This window comes from Rana temporaria, chromosome 6 (assembly GCF_905171775.1).
Source record: "Rana temporaria chromosome 6, aRanTem1.1, whole genome shotgun sequence".
Classification (NCBI taxonomy): Eukaryota; Metazoa; Chordata; class Amphibia; order Anura; family Ranidae; genus Rana; species Rana temporaria.
The window spans coordinates 139451652-139474506 of NC_053494.1; the positions used below are offsets into that span (position 1 = coordinate 139451652).

Consider the following 22855-nt stretch of genomic DNA (forward strand, 5'->3'; position numbering starts at 1 on the left):
TGATTATGTGGGATAAAGTAATAATCTATCCGGGAATAGCTCTTGTGCGGGATGGAATAAAAGGAGTAATCTCGTTCCCCAGGATGCATCAGCCTCCATACATCTATTAGCCTCGCTTGCTGTAACATATGCTGAGTTCTCCTCCGGGTACCCCCCAAGACTGAGGATCCCCCAGTCGATGTATCTACCTGTGGATCCAGTGGCATGTTCAGGTCCCCTCCCATTATTAGCTGGCCCTCCTGGAAATCTGCAAGTTTATCCAGAAACTTCCTTAGAAATTGATCTTGTTGTGTATTGGGGGAGTAGAAGGTGGCCACTGTTATTGTCGTGCCAGCTATAGTCCCTTTCAACGCTAAGAACTGTCCCCCTGGGTCCACTAGTGATTCTGAAAATGACCATGGGGTGTTATTTGAAATTAAAATTGAAACTCCTCCCTTTTTGGCCTCTGGGTTCGTCGCGTGGTACACCCACGGGAACAGTCTACTTGTAAGAAAGGGCGGTCCCCCCGTCCTAAAGTGGGTCTCCTGTATCAGGGCAATGTTACTCCCCCTCTTCTTCAGGTCCTGTGATAAAACCCTCCTTTTCCCTGGTATATTTAGACCCTTAGCATTGATTGATATCACCACTAGAGGGTCCATCACCAAGCTGCTGTGAAGCCCTAGATAGTGTATCTCGTTATCCTTAACCAATGAGTCGGGTGGGTCCGCGAGGGGAAGAAAAAAAAAAAAAAAAAAAAAAAAAAAACCCCACAACCACCCCCCGCCCAAAAAAAAACCCCACAACCACCCCCCGCCCAAAAAAATAAAAAAAAATAAAAAAATAAATAAAAAGGTAAATATATAAACCCCCCCCCCCTAGTCTAACCAGATATCAATGTCCGGTGGGGAGGCAACGTAGGCCCCCTCCCCTCCTTCCAAAGATATCACTAAGCAATTGCTTTGACACTCTTAACCCCTATGAGTGTTGGCCTAACAGGGGGAGTTTTACCTGCGCATCCCCCAGCGAGAGTACCTCCTCGTCCCCCTCCCCAGCTCCTTCCATCCCCCATTCATAATACTTTAGAATACTTAGGAAATTAATCCCATCCTACAAGCATAATCTTCCCGTAGAACCCCTAGGCCTAAAAAAAAAAAAAAAAGAGAAAAGGAAAAAAACAATAAAAAAAAAATTGTTCCTCCTCTTCTCTCTCTTCCCTCCCCTCTCCCCTCTCCCTTCCTTTCCTATCTTCTCCACTGACTCTCCGCCGACTCTATAATACTCTATATTCATATCTTATGCCCCTTTCCCCCTTTTTACTTTCCTAAAAAAAAAAAAAAAAAAATTCTTTCTCATCCCCCCCTCCTCCCTCCCTCCCCCCTGAGGGAAGAGGGAAGAGAGAGAAGTAGAGAAAGAAAAAAAAAAAAAAAAAACAACACCCCTTTCGTGTCAGATCACCTTCCAGTATTTAAGGTGATAATAGTTGAAAATAGTTAAAAACATCTAGAATCTCCCCCTTCCAAAAAAAATAAAAAATTACCAAAACATAAGCATGCTCTCTTCCAGCAGTAAAATTGACATATTGACATTACATCTCATAGCATAACATTGTTAACATTATTAACTTATCAAGCAATATTAGGAGGGGGGTTAGGGGAGTTAAAGCAAAATACCTTCTAACAGTCTAATATGTCTCTCCCCTTCCCTCCTTCCCTCTTCCTTAACTACTCGTCCTTAACCCCCCGGTCGTTCTCATTCTCCTGGAACCCACCCATATCCCTCCCCTTTATCTACCCCCCCCCCATATATACCTGTGCCCTTCTTGTGTACTTCCTGGTGACCCGTTCAATCACTTGAACTGGAAAATCGGTATCTGAGAAAAAGAAACAAAAAACCCACAACCCAAAAAAAAAAAAAAAAAAAAAAAACCCCCCCCTACCCCCAAAAAAATAAAGGGGGGAAGGAAAGAGCCATAGAGCCTCCCTCTCTTCCCCCTATATACCCCTATACTAAATCTAACCCCTCAGGTGCCCTCCTCCTCCCTGTTGACTGGGTGGGTAACTTCACTATGATACCCCCCTCCCCCCCCCTTCCCTTCCCCTTTCTGTGTCCACCGTGATATCTCTGGAAAAAAAAAAAACAAACAACCCTCCCTCCCCCCCCTTCCTGGGTCCAGGACCTAAGTACAATTAACCTAAACAAAAAAAAAAAAAAACCCCCATGGGGTGCAAAAGAAAACCAGTATCCTACATCATACATCATATGTCATACTTCATGCAATATAAAAAAAAAAAAAAAGGGGGATATAGCATTCTTCAAAAAAAAAGAACTATCTTCTATTAACATTTGTTAGCATGTGCTATATATTAGATCTAGAGCCATTTCATATTCTACCCCTAGTGCCCCCCCCCCCAAACCCCCCCCCCCTCCCTCCCAATACCCCCCAAAAAAAAAAGAATAATAATAAAAAAAAAAAAAAAAAAAAAAAAAAAACACTTTGCTTTATAACCTCAAATGTAAACCCCCCCTCCCCAGACCCAAATTTTTACCCCACACTTTTAGGGTATAAACTCAAACCCCCCCCCCAAAGGGCCCTCTCCCAAAGAAAAAAAAAAAAAAAAAAAAAAGGGGGAACCGAAAAACTTTCCTGTATAATTCAATCCGGGCCAAATTCACACAGACTATTTATACGGATTGTCTAGTCCCAGTCCCTTTTCCATCTAACTACAATCAAGCTTAAATTTACTTATATTTACCCCTCCCCATCCCCCCGAGGGGGGGGGGGAGCGGACCACATTATCCAGAAATATTCAAAAAAAAAAAAAAAAATCCGGCAGGGAAAAAAAAAATAAGAAAAGAGAAGGGGTCCCGGAAAAGAGAGAAAGCCTTCCCTAGACTATTATGGTCCAATCCTGGATTCCTAGTCTCTTTGAAGGGCTGCTGTTCTGGGGTTCAGCTGCAGCCAGTCAGGTACCACAAATGGATCTGATTCCAAAAATATGAAGAGGGCCGGGAGATCATTTCTTGAACGTAGCCAGAACGATAACTGCCCTTTCCTAATTAGCACTGATATGGGGAATCTCCACCTATATGACCCCCCCCAGGCTTTCACTCGATCCAATATTGGGCGCAATAACCCTCTTCGATGTAGGGTAGCATTGGATAAATCCGGTAAAATTTTCACCGCCGCCCCCTGAAAGTCAACTGAGCCAACCTCCCACGCCTGTCGTAGGATCGCCTCTCTATGTGTAAAATAGTGCAATCGACAGATAATGTCTCTAGGGCGACTATTATCTTTTGATTTGGGGCCCAGTGCTCTGTGCATTCTGTCCATCTCGTATTTTAGTGGAGAAGGCTCTTTCATTAAATTCTGTAAAATTTGTTCAACCATGTCCTGCAATACCTCCTGGTCTACCGGTTCTGGAACCCCCCGTATTCGAATATTGTTACGGCGATTCCTGTCCTGGAGCTCTTCTAATTGTAATTGCAGGGAGACTGAGATATCCCTCTGTATACTCTTTTCATTTTCTAGTAGCCCTACACGTTCTTCCAGGTCCTTCAACCCACTCTCCCCTATTGATGCCCGGGCCTCCAGACTTTGTAATTCATTCCGGACCCCCTCAAAGTCCCTGGCATGTGCTTCCTCTACCTTTGAGATCAAATCGGTAATATCAGCCCTGGTAGGGAGAGCTTGAATTAAAGTTTTCAAAATATCCATCTCATTTTTCAGCTCTCCAGTCTGCTGCAGAGGGGGGGATATTGTAGCCTCAGACATGGCAGGCAATGCTGTGGATCTACGGGAACCTTGCGGTGCAATTTGTAAGACCTCTACGTCTGTTCTAGCAGTCATTGCATGTTGGGGTACAGTCATCTTAAGGCCACCACTAGCCTGCACCTTCCCGGTCTGCGTTTCACTCTTACCTTCGGAGAGGCGACCCCCCCCCCGTTTTATAGGGAAATACCGCTGGATCTCCTGTTGTTCCGTGGGTCTGGATATGTTGGTTGATGTATATATCTGCGCTGCAGAGGCTGCGTTGCGAGATGTCCGGCTCTCCCGCTGTTTACCAGAGTGCATCCCTTGCTTGTCTCGTCGCGGTCCTCTCACCATTCAATGGGCCTCTAGGCGTCCTATGTGACCCTCTCCCTGCCTCTCCTTCTTATATCTCTTCGGTATATAGGGCTCATACACTCGTGTGCTGATGTGTGCAGGCGCCTGCTCGGTATGGGGAGTCCCCCCTGGACCCCTCAGCGCCCCGCTCCTCCAAGCTATGGAGCGGCGTGCGCTCCACTCGTTCTACGTCCTCTCCTCTCCTCTCACTGCGTCCACGTGACTCACGCCTGCATCACCATCAACGGGAGCCCACGGGTTCCAAACCCAAGTCCAGCACAGCCCGCGCTGTCGTCCTTAGTCGCGGTCCTCCGTTGTGCGGCTGTACAGTGGTAAGGCAATGCTTCCTCGTCAGCGTAGGGGGGCAGTCATAAAAACGCCGTTCTATGCCGCTACATCAGGAGCTACAGACTACTCCAGGAGCTGTGGAGGAGGACGGGAGCTCACCTAACTTGCACCCTCACACGGCCATGCGCAGGCCACACCCCCAGTAATGGGGTGCTTGCCTTTTTACAGCATTTGACACTTCTCACTTTAAAATTCCTTAATTTGGGAGAGTGGTCATCTCTCCCAAATTGTCTCTTTTTTCTTTTTAATGTTTCTAATCATGGGACTGTGAGAGAATGTCATCTGGATCTGGAAACAATCCCACTATTTTTCTTTTTTATGCTACCAGTTTATAAAGGCCTAAATTGGACTGCTAACCTGCTCTTCTTGGGACATTTGTTCTCTTGCCAAAATGACCAGCGGGCCTTTTCTTTCTGCTCATACTTCTCATGTCGACGAGAATATACATCATCTGATAAATCTTCCAACTGAAACAAAAATACAAAAAACAATCACTATAAGAATAACAAGTGTCTGCCAATGATGAAACATAACTGCACAGCAAATATTAGTTTGTTATAAAGTGCAAACAATGCTATGACCAGCTAAACCAGTTTTACTGTAGAAAACAATGTTTATAAAATGGCAAAAGTGAAAACATACTGGGCAATTAAACATACTAGGCAATTAAACATACTGTGAAAACATACTGGGCAATTAAAAATGGGCATATGATGAACAATTGTATATGTAAAAAGGAAATTTCCAGTTAAAACTGCATGCCAAAAAATAGCAGATCCAAAAATATAGGCATCTGAAGTTATATGCAAATTTTGATTTACCTGGTAATCAAATTGCAATTTGGTTATTTCCCTTCAAGAGCCTTTATTTTTGGTCCTTTATGGCGATAAGAGCACAGTGGTGTAATGGGTAGCACTCTCGCCTAGCAGTAAAAAGGGTCGCTGGTTCGAATCCCAGCCACGAAACTACCTGCCTGGAGTTTGCATGTTCTCCCTGTGCCTGCGTGGGTTTGCCTCCGGATACTCCGGTTTCCTCCCACACTCCAAAGACATGCCGGTAGGTTAATTAGCTTCTGCCTAAATTGGCCCTAGTATATCAATGCGAGTTAGGGACCTTAGATGGTAAGCTCCTTGAGGGTAGGGATTGATGTGATTGTACATTGTATATGTAAAGCGATGCGTAAATTGACGCCACTATATAAGTACCTAAATAATAATAATAATAATAATAATAATAATAATAAGAGGCTTCACTGAAAGGGCTAGGACCATGGTAATGTTTTATTGGACAATTTGAGAATTGCACAAAAGTTTCAGCTAGTAACTGTGAATCTACCGCTTTCTTTAACATGAGATTTTAATGAACCTTCCTCCTGGAACGGGGCAAACTGGACACTATTAGGTAGCACTTTTACGATCAAGATTGAGATTCTTTGGGAAAAGCAAATGTGTGCTTTAAATCTGTTCGCAAATGTGTGCATTTCTGTCCTGTTAAACAAATACACAATAGCTGAGCACCTATCTTACTTTGGCATGAGACCGAGAAGCTAAAATGTGCTTTAGTAACATGGTCTATATTGTAAACTTAATAATAAACACTTACCTCTATATCAGGAGGAGCTTCCAAAGGTTCATAGACCATCTCTTTAAAACTACAAGTAAAAAAATAAAAAAAAATAAACAGGCTACTTTGACTTGTTAACTGGCAGCAGTTGATTTTCTAAAAGCAAAGACAATACTTTGGTATATGTGTAGTCAGAATGGGTACACATACTAGTCTAGCTAAGGTAGCTATGAATAAATGAACCAAATACTTAATATATCTAAAGCCTGAAGATTTTGTTTTACGTATCACAGCTTACCAGGCCAAAGCTGAACTTTACCCATAACAACTTGATAAAAAATAATGTTCTGTAGCAAGGAACATACATTCTAGATTAATCATTATGCTACAAAAATAGTGTGTTCTGCAAGAAGAAACAGGAGCAATGCTGGAGGCTGCCATTTTTCTGAAGCCCAAAGCCTCAGCAGTAATTCATAAAGCAAGACTAAACCCCCTTGATTTACCGGTTTCAAAAACACTTTGATATGGATGTGTCTAAACTAAACTGTCAAACCATCAAATGGCTGGTGTAATAACTAGTCACACGTGCAAGCACCACAGTAGCAGATCAAACAGAAGCAGATTCCTTGGCTGTAATAGATAGAAGGGGTTAATTCCGCTTTAATCAGCCTCTACAAACTCAGCAGTGCCTAAAAAGAGAGAGCAACCGAGCATGTGCAGAACAGGGTGAGACAGTGTACTCTGTATATCAGGACTCTGATATAAAGGGGGGGCACTGATATCAGGGGGGAACTTTGCGGTAATACGAGGCACTGATGTAAGGAAGGACACTGATGTAAAGAGGGTATACCAATGTAAGGTGGGGTATTGCTATAAGGGGGACACTGATGTAAGGTGGGATTCTGATGTTAGGGGAATTCTAAAGTAATGGGGTACTCTGAAGCAAGGGGGGGGGGCATTGATATAAGGGGGAAACTGGTCTAATGGGGGCATTAATGCAATGTAATAATATTTTTTTTAAATAATACAATTGTAAAAAATAATAAACTACTGACACCATCCTCTCCTGAAGAGGGGGGGGGGGGGGGGGTTGCCGAACTGAGTCTTTGCCCCAGGTGAAATAATTTCTAGCTTGGACCCGAGAAACACCACAGTGAAGATTCTCAAATATCTGATAGGCAAGAGGGTAGGATTGCAGGCTTTAAACAGTAGCTTCTTATGGTACTTCGGGATAAGATGGTAAAATTTGGGTAAGTATTATAGTGCAGCGTTTGAAACAACTTAAAGTGGTTGTAAACCCCCCCCCCCAAAAAAAAATCCTGAAAAGACAAAAGGCATACTAGCTCATTATGAAATATTCACCTAAGATCGAAGCCCCCGCAGTTATTTTCAGGTATCACGGCCTCCGGCGCTGTGATTGGCCAGAGCCTTGATGACATCACTCCCGCGCATGCATGGAGGAGCCGCCGGTAACGGCACGTCAGCTGAAGCAACGGCACAAACGCGACGTTGCTTCAGTGTGCATGTGCCGATGATGATGTGCAGGTTTAGGAGATATCCGCGGTAGCTACAGGTAAGGTTTACACACACAGCTCCCGGTTCTCGCTCTGTAACGAGCGATCGCGGTTGCCCGGCGGTGGTCGCGCCCGCTGGGCATGCACGTCGGCATCAGGGGCAAGCGGGGGGCCTATTGGCTGAACTGCGAGATGACGTATAAATATGGAATCACCACGTACTTTGCAGTTCTAAAACAAACATCTGCATCAGTTTACATCCTGAAAAATTATGTCATTATCACCAAACATCCTTTCAATTGATGGAATAAGAAAAGTGTCCAAAATCTCAATATAAACTTGTGCAATTATTGAAGATAATACCATACCTTTACCTGACATAGAACCCCATATCATCAATGATTGTGGACATTTTCATGTTTTCATCAGGCACTCATCTTCATACATTTCATTGGAACGGCAACAAAAGTTCCAGCATCATCATCAAGCCCAATGCAGACTGGTGACTTTGTTAAGCTTTAAAGCAGCGGTCATTAAATGGCTGTCCGAACATGGACCGAGCCGAGGGATGACGTCACGTCTGGAGATCGAAGAACCAATAGGTGATGCATTTACAGAGCATGCGCTACTTCTTCAAGCCTAACCCTGGGTTCTCTATCCGGAAGTGACGTCAGCCCTCGGCTCCCTGTGTATGTTCCAGATCCCGGAAGTGTCGGCGACCACCGGCGCAGTCTGCTCTAAAGTCACCAGCAAGCAGCTCCATGGATGCATTCCCTTCATGGACGTTCAGCAATTTGTGCCTAAATGCATGTTACTGCCTTACTCTTGTGAGTACTTCTATCAGTTTGTGAAATTAAAATCTACTGTTTTATTGCACTTAAAGGGTTAATAAATGAAAAAAATGTCCTTTAAAATAACAAACATGTTATACTTACCTCCACTGTGCAGTTTATTTTGCACAGAGTGGCCCCGATCCACGTCTTCTGGGGTCCCTCGGCGGCTGTCTCTGGTCCTCCCCGCAAGAACTCACCACATTCATGCGACATAGTCCTTGTGGGCGCGCTCCCGTGATACAGCGAGCGGCCACAGCCACTCGGCCCCGCCCCTCGGCGCGCCGCGTCACTCGATGTGATTGACAGCAGCGACAGCCAATGGCTGCGCTGCTCTCAATCCATCTGCTCTAGCCAATCAGCGGCCAGGCTGAGCGGCGAAGAGGATCTCGGGACCCAGCGCGGGACTTTCGACGGGTCAGGTAAGTTTCGACGGGGGGGGGGGGGCCGGCAACATCAGATGTTTTTTCACCTTAATGCATAGATTGCATTAAGGTGAATTTTTTTTTCCTTTACAACTGCTTTAAGAGTGGCGCCTGTGTTTTAACCTCAACCTTTAGTGATGCAGTCTCTGGCAGGTACAGTGCAGCGACAGCCACTGATGAGCACAGCAATTTTACTCCTGGCGGCCATCACTTCCAGACAATAATGGCAGCTCTCAGTTCTCATTCCAGGCAACATATAGCAGATGGGGCAACACAGGTCTCATTACTTACCGTTTCCCCTCTCTGGGTCTTGTAGCAGCTCAGTCCACACTAGCAGATTTGCAGCCTGGAGCCCTATGCCTGGGTTTCCTGTTTTTGTCCCAATCTACAGCACACTTCACAACCATTGCCTGCAATACCTGTCTCTCCACATGATTTTCTCCCCTTCTAGGCTCTCAGTTTTCCTTTTTTTCCCATTCTTGCTCTGCCCCCTCACCTTTGGCACCCTGGGAAATACATTTTTCTGATCCCTTGTGGTGTCACAGTGTGGAGACTACATCTCCTATCAGCCCCAGTTCCTCCCAGTTGGCTTTTGTCATTGCCAAGAGGCACAGCAATCCAAATCCTCTTCACCTGTCCCCCCCCCGTTGGTGGGTGGGGCTTAATCAGGCTGCCCACAGCCCCAGTGACAGTGAGGCCCGGTTCACACTGGTACGACATACGCTCGAACTTTGCTAACACATGTCGCATGACGTATACAACATGAGAGCCGTCTTAACTGGTCAGACACAAGTCGGTCCGACTTTAAAAACGGTTCCTGCACTACTTTGGTCCGACTTTGGTCTATTTTCAGCCCATTCAATATCATTGAAGTCGGATTAGAGTCAGATCCTCGTCCTAACCATCCGACATGGTGATTGCAGGAAAAGGAATTTATGTCACACTTGTTTTGATTGGTCAAAGGACAAGTCGTACTATCTCAAAGTCAGAGCAAAATTGTATCCTGTTTATTCAAGTCGGATGGAAGTAGGACCGAAGTAGAACCGATGGCGCAGGGCAAAGTAGGATCGATAGTCGTACATAAGTCGTGTAATACCAGTGGGAATCCGGCCTTATTGAAGGAAAAAGAGACAATGTAATCTAGGCTACAAACATATTGTGTATTAATGTATGTACCTGGGAGTGAGGATTTCTTTGTACTGAAGTTTCTCCAGTTTAATAGGTGCCACCAGATTCATGGGAATAACAATATTATCAATGTCATATGAACTTTCGCTCCTCAGACTTCGTCTTGTCGTGCTGACCACAATACTTGGGTCCTGGGTCTGCAATATAAAATGCAAAAACAAAAACTAGGTTTGTGTTTGTAGCTAAAAAGAGATTTTCCAACAAAATTATTGCTGTGTTTTGAATCATGTGCCATACCTCCCAACAGTCTCATATTGTGCGGGACAGTCCTGCTTCTATCCCCAAATCCTGCAGTCCCATGTACAGAAGTTGTGTCCTGCATCAAGCAACTTTTCTGTTTTTTTCATCACATAGGGGACAAAAGTGCCCTATTTGATGATATTTAGGCGACAGGTTCTCTTTAATGAGACATGCAAAGTTTACAAGACCCTGCATGTCTCCTCTGGACTTCACTGGATGTATTGCAATGCTCAAAATGTACTGAATTTTTATTGCAGAAGAGACATGCTTTGCAAAATTACTCATTCGGGTGTTAGTGCAGATGAACTGTGATTGGCCCTGTCTGTACCATGTGACTAATCACAGGGCTCCTCACAATATTACACAATGAAAGCCATGTAAGGCCTTTTATTATGTACAGCGGTCATGTGATCTGCAGTGATTAGGTGACAGATTGTGCCAGAGCATGGCCGGTGTAGCACGCGTGAGGTGTGATCCTAGGAGGACGTTATATGAAGTCCTGCCAAAATAACAGGGCTCCCGCACGGCTGTCATTTAAAAATAGGCAGTGCAGAAAGGGGTTAAATATCCAAGGCAGGGTGTTTTACAGAAAGGCTAGAACAAGGGGATATACAAAAAATTAGCATATTGTGATAGAGTTCATTATTTTCTGTAATGTACTGATAAACATTAGACTTTCATATATTTTAGATTCATTACACACAACTGAAGTAGTTCAAGCCTTTTTATTGTTTTAATATTGATGATTTTGGCATACAGCTCATGAAAACCAACAATTCCTATCTCAAAAAATTAGCATATCATGAAAAGGTTCGCTAAACGAGCTCTTAACCTAATCATCTGAATCAACTAATTAACTCTAAACACCTACAAAAGATTCCTGAGGCTTTTAAAAACTCCCAGCCTGGTTCATTACTCCAAACCGCAATCATGGGTAAGACTGCCGACCTGACTGCTGTCCAGAAGGCCATCATTGACACCCTCAAGCAAGAGGGTAAGACACAGAAAGAAATTTCTGAACGAATAGGCTGTTCCCAGAGTGCTGTATCAAGGCACCTCAGTGGGAAGTCTGTGGGAAGGAAAAAGTGTGGCAGAAAACGCTGCACAACGAGAAGAGGTGACCGAACCCTGAGGAAGATTGTGGAGAAGGACCGATTCCAGACCTTGGGGGACCTGCGGAAGCAGCGGACTGAGTCTGGAGTAGAAACATCCAGAGCCACCGTGTACAGGCGTGTGCAGGAAATGGGCTACAGGTGCCGCATTCCCCAGGTCAAGCCACTTTTGAACCAGAAACAGCGGCAGAAGCGCCTGACCTGGGCTACAGAGAAGCAACAATGGACTGTTGCTCAGTGGTCCAAAGTACTTTTTTCGGATGAAAGCAAATTTTGCATGTCATTCGGTAATCAAGGTGCCAGAGTCTGGAGGAAGACTGGGGAGAGGGAAATGCCAAAATGCCTGAAGTCCAGTGTCAAGTACCCACAGTCAGTGATGGTCTGGGGTGCCATGTCAGCTGCTGGTGTTGGTCCACTGTGTTTTATCAAGGGCAGGGTGAATGCAGCTAGCTATCAGGAGATTTTGGAGCACTTCATGCTTCCATCTGCTGAAAAGCTTTATGGAGATGAAGATTTCATTTTTCAGCACGACCTGGCACCTGCTCACAGTGCCAAAACCACTGGTAAATGGTTTACTGACCATGGTATTACTGTGCTCAATTGGCCTGCCAACTCTCCTGACCTGAACCCCATAGAGAATCTGTGGGATATTGGGAAGAGAAAGTTGAGAGACGCAAGACCCAACACTCTGGATGAGCTTAAGGCCGCTACCGAAGCATCCTGGGCCTCCATAACACCTCAGCAGTGCCACAGGCTGATTGCCTCCATGCCACGCCGCATTGAAGCAGTCATTTCTGCAAAAGGATTCCCGACCAAGTATTGAGTGCACAACTGAACATAATTATTTGAAGGTTGACTTTTTTTTTTATTAAAAACACTTTTCTTTTATTGGTCGGATGAAATATGCTAATTTTTTGAGATAGGAATTTGGGGTTTTCATGAGCTGTATGCCAAAATCATCAATATTAAAACAATAAAAAGGCTTGAACTACTTCAGTTGTGTGTAATGAATCTAAAATATATGAACGTCTAATGTTTATCAGTACATTACAGAAAATAATGAACTTTATCACAATATGCTAATTTTTTGAGAACCACCTGTATATTTTGGCTGTGTTGGTCAGCATGGGCACCTTAACCGGTCTGCAGTTACGCCTCCACTTATACAACAAACTGAAATGCCCATTTTTTCTGCTTTCAACACATTATCTTTAGGGACAACTTTACTTGCTTCCGAATATATCCCACTGATTTTCAGATGCCATTGTAACAAGATAATCAATGTTATTTACTTTACCTGACAGTGGTAATAAAGTTAAGGCTGAGTGTTAGTGTGAAAGTAAATGCTGTAAATTAGGAATGCTTTCAGGAATAGAAGTGCTAATAGTTTATTTTTCTCAATTAACAAAATGGAAAAAAAAAAACAGAAGGGAAATCCAATGGACTGGCGAGTCAAAATATGAATTATTTGGCTGTAGCAAAAGGCAGCTTGTTCACCAAGAGCTGGAGAGTGGTACAATAATGAGTATCTGCAGGCAACCGTGAAGCATGGTGGAGGTTCCTTGCAAGTTAGGAAAATGGAGTTGGAGATTTGGTCAGGATCAATTGTGTCTTCAAACACTCAAAAATCCTCCTGCTCTTGAAAGTGGTACTCAGATGCTCCTGGCTCTTAATTTCTTGCTCTCCTCTTGAAACTTATGGAAATTCCATGCTTTGCTTCCCTCTTAAGACTAGGGTAGTCCAGATAAACTGCAACCATAAAACAAACAGAGGGCACACCTACCTAGTGCATTATCCTCAGATATCCTTTATATACACAGTATGTGACCATCAGGTTTCTGTGTGTTTTTACAGCACGTCACATTATGTGTAGGACCCGTGAAAGTCTTAAGACTTATTTGAACTACTTCTAATGAGCTTGTACACATTTTGGTGAGTGAGTAGTACATTTTTTGACTACTAACAAAGGATATCTGAGGATAATGTACTAGGCCGGTGTGTCCTCTGTTTTTTTTTTTTTAATGGTGTCCTCAATGTTGAGAAGTACAAGCAGATACTTATCCATCATTCCATACCATTAGCGAGACCTGTGATTTGCCCCAAATGTATCCTGAATCAGGATCCCAAACATGCAACCAATGACATTAACCACTCGCTGACCGCCCTATAGCAGTTTCATTGCTACAGGGCGGCACCTGTGCGCCGGATCACACATATATATTACATTAACACACACACGATCCGGCTCTTCCAGGTAGTGTAACAGCACTGGTGAACGGAGTGAACCACAACTACGGTTAGCAAGGATTTCAATGCGCTTCTTTATGTGAGAACTCAGTATTGGACCCCAGGCGTCACTCCACACAAACAGGAGTTTGGGGGTTCTCTACATCATCTCTCTCTCTCACATAAAGAAAGGCGTTGAGCTACTAAGCATGGACGCATTACAACATGCGGCCAGAGCTTAGCGTTTAAAATTATAATATATACTTTGGAGATTCCAATACACCTCTCTATGCAAGTGATTATCAGTACAGGACCCCAGGCGTCACTCCACACACAAACAGGAGTTTGGGGGTTCTCTACATCATATCACTTTAACATATAGGAATGTATTAGGCCACTAAGGGAGTTGGTAAGAAATACCATCAACCTTTAGCATAGGAAAGTTAGAGCGAACATGTTCAATAATTTAGGACAAGGCCTATAAGCAATTAGTACTTATGTCAAACTCGTAGTAAATTGGAGTTGTAGGAACAACTAATAGTTACACATGAGAGGTAATTATAGCTTAAGTACTTGGAGAGTACACGTAGTAAATAGGAGTTATAGAAACAACTAATAGTTGTATATGAGAGGCGAATATAACTCAGGTACTTTGAAAGTATACGTAATAAATAGAAGTTGTAGTGACAACTAATGGTTGCTTATGGGAGGCAAATATAGCTCAGGTAATTTGAGGGTAGATGTCCCTTTAAGATATTCCTTAGCAAACAGTCCTTAGCACAACAGTAAATCCCAAATAGTATGTTGATAAGCACAAGGCATGATAAATGACAGCAATTGTTTTAGATGGAACATAAGCAGCAGTTCTTCCTATAGCACTACAAGTGACAGAGTAGCTACTTATCCATTTGCAGGCTTCAGTGTAGGAGATATGGATTCTGTGGTGTAGGATGTTCAGCAAGGAAGGCCTCAAGGGTGTCCCCAGCAATGGCTCTCTGTTGCAGTAGATGCAACAGCACTAAAGGAGTAAGTGTAGGCTGGAGCGGTGTTGCAGCATGGGGAGCGATGGCACCAATATCAGTAGCGTGGCCGAGCTGCGGCTGACAATAATAGAACGGTGTGCAGGAGGCACACCGCTCTGTTTAAAGGATAGGGGCCAGCTATAGTGCATAAGCACTAATTCAAAAGAAGCGCCGCGAATAGCGGCGCACTTCCGCGTTCCACATGCTGCTAGGGGCTCACTCCCACTGTGATTATACACAGCGGGGGCCGATCAGCCGGAACCGCAGACTCAGTGTCTGCTGGCACTCGCTGATCATTCTGCAGAGACACAAAACAGCGGTCTGCCTACGTAAACAAGGCTGATCGCTGTTCTGACAGGAGGGAAGGCATGGATCCTGTGTTTCTGCAAAGCAGGGACTAGGATACATGTGTCTTTCCCCTAGAAAAAGCACCACCCACACTGTAGTAAAACACAGGCTAGGCACACAGGCAACCCTTTGATCGCCCCTGATGTTAACCCCTTCTCAGTCAGTGCCTTAGTACAGTAACAGTGCATATATTTTTTAGCACTGATCACTGTATTAGTGTCACTGGTCCTCCTAAAGTGTCAGTTAGTGTCCAAATGTCTGCCGCAATATTGCAGACCTGCTTATAAGTCGCTGATCGCTGCCATTACTAGTAAAAAATAAATATAAAAATAAAAGTTAATAAAATATCCCACAGTTTGTAGACGCTATAACTTTTGTGCAAACCAATCAATATACACTTATTGGGATTTTTTTTATTTAAAAATATGTAGCAGAATACATTTTGGCTTAAATTCATGAAGAAATTCGATTTTTTTTATTATTCTTTTATTGGATATGTTTTATAGACGAAAGTAAAAAATATTATTCTTTAAAAATTGTCTGTCATTTTTTGTGCAAAAAATTAAAATCAAATACCACGAAAAGAAAGCTCTATTTGTTGGAAAAAAGGACGTACATTTTATTTGGGTATTTGGGTACAGTGTCGCACAATTGTCTGTTAAAGTAATGCAGTGCCGTATCGCAAAATATGGCCTGGTTATGAAGGGGGGGGTAAATATTCCGGAGCAGAAATGGTCAAGAACTATTTTCAGCGTAAAGAAAAACAAGGAGTCCTGGAAGTGATGGTTTGTTCCCCACAGAGCCCTGATCTCAACATCACTGAGTCGGTCTGGGATTACATGAACAGACAGAAGGATTTGAGGCAGCCTACATCCACAGGAGATACTGTATGTGGTTAGTTCTCCAAGATGTTTGGAACAACCTATCTCCTGGGTGCCTTTAAAAACTGTGTGCAAGTACCTAGAATTGAGGCTATTTTGAAGGCAAAGGGTGTTCACACCAAATATTGATTTAAATTTGATTTATCTTCTGTTCATTTACTTTTCATTTTGGTAATAAACTATTAACACTTATTTTTCTGAAAGCATTCTTAATTTACAGCATTTTAGCAGTACACATATTATATATATATATATATATATATATATATATATATAGATAGAGAGAGAGAGAGAGAGAGAGAGAGAGAGAGAGAGAGCGCAGACAAAATGACTGACTCTATAGCAGGGGTGCCCAACCTTTTGAAGAGTGAGGGCCACTTAAGCAACTTGGTAACCAGTCGCGGGCCACAATGAGTGGAGCGGGCAGATGACAGGTCACGGCTACTCTACAGGCTCTCTGATCCACCCTGATAGAAGGGGACGAATTACCTTCTGTTTTTCAGACTGAAGGTAGGTGGGCGTAAACAGACATCTGTCACTCCATAGAGGTGAACTGAGGGTCCCATTTGGTCGGGCCCGTTTGTGTAAAAGGGCCCAAGACTGCATACATACTGATGTGCTGCGGTTTACCCACACTGTGGGTGCAGCGTAGTGCACCTGTGTCTATCCTGCGGATTAGCTGAACTTTGCCATAGACTCCGCCTGTGGCAAAAGCCAGTGTTGTAGAGGAAGCACACTGATGCTGTGGTATGGCGGGTCAGCAACCTGCAATCTGGGCTTGCCAATCCGCCATTCCAAAGAAGGAGGTCGTGGGCCACATCAGAAGGCTCCGTGGGCCACATGTGGCCCCCGGGCCACTGGTTGGCCACCCCTGCCGTATAGGATAAAATAAAGACTGTACATGCGTAGGTCGCAGTAAAAGGTGGTCCCCACTGGGTATAAATTCAAGTCCCACAAACACTATAATACAAGCCATGCCTGAGAGGGGTTGTATCAGCTTGTGGACTCTGCATGACCCATGTATTTAACCCTTTACCACCTGCAATGAAACGCTGGTGGTGGCGTTTCTAAAACTCACATTCAGTAGTTGTCAAGAGAATTACCTGTGAGGAGGATTTCTGATACGTTGGTGTCCTCATACCGATATCTTCAGAGGAGGAAAGACTTGTGAAGTCATTAAACTGGCTAGAAAACCCCTGAAAATAGATCGATATTTTATTTTCTTTATACATGCGGAAGTGTCTTACATCAAACTAGAATTCTTCTTTAACCTTTTAATTGCCACAAACATAATATATGTGTCCACAGCAGTGGGCATTTACACGTACTACATGTACATTTTACAAACTGACTGCTGGCTCTACAGCCAAAGGATTCTTTCTACGTACCCACAAAATGGGCATTGTGTTCCATTTTCTACAAGAAAATACATCAGGGGTATAATAGACCCCGATATCTCAGTTAAAAGTAATTCTAGGAACATCCTTTATTTTTAAAGAATAACTAAAAGGTAGTTATACCTTTATGCCAGTGACAGGCATCCCTGTACACACACTATAGAACTGAATGGAGAAAGCATACTCTTTGCATGCGTGGGCCCCATTGAAAGGTGCTTCCCCTCACTAGGTATTAATTATAATTATTCAAATAATAGAATACAAACATTGCCTTAAAGTGCCTGTAAAGGCAGGAGGTTTTTTATCTTAATGCATTCTATGCATTAAAGCGGAGTCCCACTTTAAAGACGCCTAACCCCCTGACATGCCACATTTGGTATGTCATTTATTGGGGGGGGAGTGGGTACCTAGTTTTGAAAAAGGTACCCAGCTCCCACTTACACTCGCGCCTCCTAGGCGACTCCTCCTCTCCCCCCCCCTGCAATCTTCTGGGACACATCACAGGTCCCAGAAGACTGCTCGGCTATTCAGGACACGAGTGTGCACCCGACTGTGAAGCCGCAGGCTGTGACAGCCCGGTGCCCACACTAGTGATGCTGGCACTGAGGAGAGGCAGGGGCTTTGAGCGGCTGCGGCTTCAAGCGGCTGCATCGCTGGACCATGGGGCAGGTGAGTGTGTGTTTTGTAACAGTCAGTTAAATAAATAGGAGTGCCTTACAAAGGCATTGTTAAATACCATGAGTGAATTATGCACAGGGTTCAGAAGTACACATACAGAGTGTAGTGTTCAGGAATGTGATACAAACAGGGTGCAGAACTCAGGAATGTGCTGGGTGTACAGGGTGCAAGGTTCAGAAGTATACTATGTACAGGGTGCAAAGTTAAAGAGGAGTTCCACCCTAAAGTGGAACTTCCGTTCATCTGATTCCTCCCCCCTTCCGGAGCCACAATTGGCCCCTTTGACAGGTATCCTTTCCCACTTCCGGGAGTCCAGGCCGTGAAGTCGCCGCAGGGCTCCCTTCTCCTCCCCTGGCCACTGAGCCAATAGGAGAAAGAGGAGTGGGGCCTCGTGCATGCGCAGTAGGGTTCCCAGCGTGAAGCTGAAAGGCTTCCCTTACCCGCAATGGCGGTGGCAGCACCCAACAGCTGATGGAATCATCAGCTGCGGTGCCGACATCGAGGGACTCCAGGACAGGTAAGTGTCCTATTATTAAAAGCCAGCAGCTGCAGTATGTGTAGCTGCTGGCTTTTAATTGTTTCTTTTGGCTGGAACACTGCTTTAAGTACTGCATGCTTCACAGGCCAGAAGAAAGGACAGAGGGGCTGCTTGAAAGAGCAGGTACAACTTACAGAGGGTATGCAGTCTGCACACATGGACTTTAGGAGCTGCCGCCATGATAGTGGAGCCGACGCCGGGATAGTGGAGCCGACGCCGGGATAGTGGAGTACATAGTAGAGCTGCCATGCACATCCCCCGCCCCCTCCCTCTCTCATATAGTTACTGCTGGGCAGGGAGGACTGTGCACACCACCAGGAGAGGGGCGCTGTCACTTGTTCTGAGTGGAAGTGAAAGCAGTGGTCGCCTGCCGAAAAAAAGCTCTGGTGTCTGAAGGGTGTCACCCAGGTGCAGTCCACACCCCCCACAATAAACATGCAAAGGCGTTGCTATTTACTTTTTTTTTTATACTTTTTACTCTATGGTGATTTCAGTTTTATACCCTGTATGAACAATGTACAGTAGGTGTTTGTGATATTGTGCTTTTAGCACGACAGCGTCGCGCTGATACTCGGCGACAGGGTGCCGAGATCTCCCCGACACCTCGCACTCACTGGAATAGTGACAGCACATCCCAGCAAGCGCGTCATAGAAGCGACGGGAGATCCGACTTGGATTCCCGCCAATTCTACACGTGTGCGGCGTTTGTTATGAATCCTGAGGGGGAAGTCCCCGCCGGATTTTAAATAAAAATCCGGCATGGGTCCCCCCCTCAGGAGCATACCGGGCCCTTAGGTCTGTTATGGGTTGTAAGGAGAGCCCCCCTACGCCGAAAAAAACGGCGTAGGGGGTCCCCCTACAATCCATACCAGACCCGTATCCAAAGCACGCTACCCCGGCCAGCCAGGAAGGGAGTGGGGACGAGCGAGCGCCCCCCCCCCCCCCTCCTGAGCCGTACCAGGCTGCATGCCCTCAACATGGGGGGGTTGGGTGCTCTGGGGCAGGGGGGCGCACTGCGGCCCCCCCACCTCAGAGCACCCTGTCCCCATGTTGATGAGGACAGGGCCCCTTCCCGACAACCCTGGCCGTTGGTTGTCGGGGTATGCGGGCGGGAGGCTTATCGGAATCTGGGAGCCCCCTTTAATAAGGGGGCCCCCAGATACCGGCCCCCCACCCAAAGTGAATGAGTATGGGGTACATCGTACCCCTACCCATTCACCTGCAAGAAAAGTGGTAAAAACACAAATAAACCACACAGGGTATTAAAATATTTTATTTTTCTGCTCCGGAGGCCTCCCCTGTCTTCTTTATTAGCTCTTTTACCAGGGGAGGCTTCTTCTTTGACGTCTTCGGGTGGGTGGGGGCCGCCGTCTGGTTCTCTTCCACCGCCGGGGGGGGTCGCTTTTAAAAAAGCCCCCACCCCCCGGCGGGTTTCCTCCGGCGTCTTCGGCGGGGCTCTTCTTCTTCCGCTATCCCGACGGGTCTTCTCAACTCTCCGGGGGTCTCCTTCTGTCTTCGCCGCTCTCCGCTCTTGACTCGGCGCACCCCGGTTCTTCGTCTCGCTGTCCGGTGTCTTCTTCCGTGATGTACGTCTTCTCCTTCCGTGCTGTGATGAGTTCTTCTTCCGCGCTGTGACGTCATGTTCTTCACTTCTCTCCTTCTCCCGGTGTTGACACGTCGCCGGCTCCTCTCTGCAATGACGGGTGCGCGGGTGCATCGGACCTATATAGGCCTCACAGTCCCATCATGCTCTGTACCTACCCATGTGATACCTACCACGTGGGTAGGTATCACATGGGTAGGTACAGAGCATGATGGGACTGTGAGGCCTATATAGGTCCGATGCAAGGCGCGCATCCGTCATTTCAGCGAGGAGGACCGGCGAGTCAACATCGGGAGAAGAAGAGAAGTGAAGAACATGACGTCACAGCACGGAAGAAGAACTCATCACAGCACGGAAGGAGAAGACGTACATCACGGAAGAAGACACCGGACAGCGAGACGAAGAACCGGGGTGCGCCGAGTCAAGAGCGGCGAAGACAGAAGGAGACCCCCGGAGAGTTGAGAAGACCCGTCGGGATAGCGGAAGAAGAAGAGCCCCGCCGAAGACGCCGGAGGAAACCCGCCGGGGGGTGGGGGCTTTTTAAAAGCGACCCCCCCCGGCGGTGGAAGAGAACCAGACGGCGGCCCCCACCCACCCGAAGACGTCAAAGAAGAAGCCTCCCCTGGTAAAAGAGCTAATAAAGAAGACAGGGGAGGCCTCCGGAGCAGAAAAATAAAATATTTTAATACCCTGTGTGGTTTATTTGTGTTTTTACCACTTTTCTTGCAGGTGAATGGGTAGGGGTACGATGTACCCCATACTCATTCACTTAGGGTGGGGGGCCGGTATCTGGGGGCCCCCTTATTAAAGGGGGCTCCCAGATTCCGATAAGCCTCCCGCCCGCATACCCCGACAACCAACGGCCAGGGTTGTCGGGAAGGGGCCCTGTCCTCATCAACATGGGGACAGGGTGCTCTGAGGTGGGGGGGCCGCAGTGCGCCCCCCTGCCCCAGAGCACCCAACCCCCCCATGTTGAGGGCATGCAGCCTGGTACGGCTCAGGAGGGGGGGGGGCGCTCGCTCGTCCCCACTCCCTTCCTGGCTGGCCGGGTAGCGTGCTTTGGATACGGGTCTGGTATGGATTGTAGGGGGACCCCCTACGCCGTTTTTTTCGGCGTAGGGGGGCTCTCCTTACAACCCATAACAGACCTAAGGGCCCGGTATGCTCCTGAGGGGGGGACCCATGCCGGATTTTTATTTAAAATCCGGCGGGGACTTCCCCCTCAGGATTCATAACAAACGCCGCACACGTGTAGAATTGGCGGGAATCCAAGTCGGATCTCCCGTCGCTTCTATGACGGCTCTGTCTCCATCGCGGCAAGCCAGCTCGGCGCTGGCTCCCGCGATGGGGCTCGTAGGTGCTCAATCTCGCCGAGAAAGAGAGCGAGATTGACACAAAATCGGGTTCACCTACTGTATTACATTTTTTACAGTGAAACACTGGTGGTGTTGCTGATAATACTCGCATTCAATGACTGTCAAGGGGATTACCTGCAAGGAAGATTTCTGAGAAATTGGTGTTGTCGCACTGGTATGATTATCTTCAGCTTGTGCATCATTGTGAAAGGTGTTTAAAGTCACTGTGTAATACAAAATAAAATAATATGAAAAGTTATTATATATTCTATAATCAGACTAGACTTTTTGTGCTCCTATAATACGGCACTCCCCACATATTTTTTTCTTTTAACTTTTTCACCTCTCACACTTGTTTACAACCTATAGACCAGGGCAATTTTTACATTACTGCTATGGACCTGTTTTTTAGGCAGAAAAAGTTGTCATTATTTAAGATAACAAGGTGATACACAGAAACGATATTGCCAAGCCTTTACAGCTATAACATCTTCAACTCTTCTGGGAAGGCTTTCCAAAAGGATTAGGAGTGTCTATGGAAATGTTTATACATTCTTACAGAAGCACATTTGTGAGGTCAAGCACTGATATTGGACGAGAAAGCCTGACTCGCAGTCTCCACTCTAATTTATCCCAAAGGTGTTCTATTGGGTTGAGGTCAAAACTCTGTGCAGGCCAGTCAAGTTTCTCCACCCCAAACTCTCTCATCCATGTCTTTATGGACCTTGCTTTGTGCACTGGTGTACAGTCATGTCGGAAAAGGAAGGGGCCATCCCCAAACTGTTCCCACAAAGCTGAGAGAATGAAATTGTCTAAAATGTCTTGGTATGCTGATACCTTAAGGAGTTCCCTACACTGGAATTAAAGGGGCCAAGTCTAACCCCTGAAAAACAACCCCACACCATAATCCCCCCTCCACCGAATTATTTGGAGGGGTGGCCAAATACTTTTGGCAATATAGTGTGGATGAGCAATTTTGGGGTGGAGGAACTTGACTAGTCTTAGCAGAAGATAAAGGACTTGTGAAATCACCAGCCTGCCCATAAAAAAAAAATTGAAATTTTTTTTTTTAGAGTGCAGAGATGTTTTACAAAAAGATTAGAGTTCTACTTTAAAGTGTAACTGCACCTTTGTGGCCATTGTCCCATTGTCCAATATTATAGATACAATCTAGTGGTTCCCAGTTCCAGAATGTTTACGGGGAGGACTCCTGTAGGGACCATGTCCCCTTAACAGTCAGGAAGTTGTAAACTCTGCCCCAGCATGCAAGACATGCAACTGTCCTGTGAAGGAATGCTTTTGCCAAATCCAGGGCATTACTGGAGATCTGCCATGCCAGGGATATCTTCACTTACCTAGACGGAAGCTTTGGGTGATCTAAAAAATGTGTATGTCTGTTCCATGTCTTGAGGGCGTTGTCATGAAGGCATTCTAGTGTAAAACTAGGTAAAGGGAACTACCTCGAAGGTGGTCATCATGAGGCCCAGAACCCTCATGCAGAAG

The 22855-nt window shown here is 45.6% G+C and overlaps 1 protein-coding gene across 1 annotated transcript in view; it reads right to left on the reverse strand.

The window, feature by feature from the left end:
- LOC120943858 (KAT8 regulatory NSL complex subunit 1-like protein) overlaps positions 1-22855 on the reverse strand; it is a gene marked incomplete at its 5' end in the record, with an annotated part of 48648 nt that overhangs the window by 16736 nt on the left and 9057 nt on the right. Inside the window, 5 exon segments of the mRNA XM_040357452.1 lie at positions 4790-4899; positions 6035-6083; positions 9941-10089; positions 16885-16977; positions 21488-21576. Coding sequence (XP_040213386.1) covers positions 4790-4899; positions 6035-6083; positions 9941-10089; positions 16885-16977; positions 21488-21576 — 490 coding nt within the window.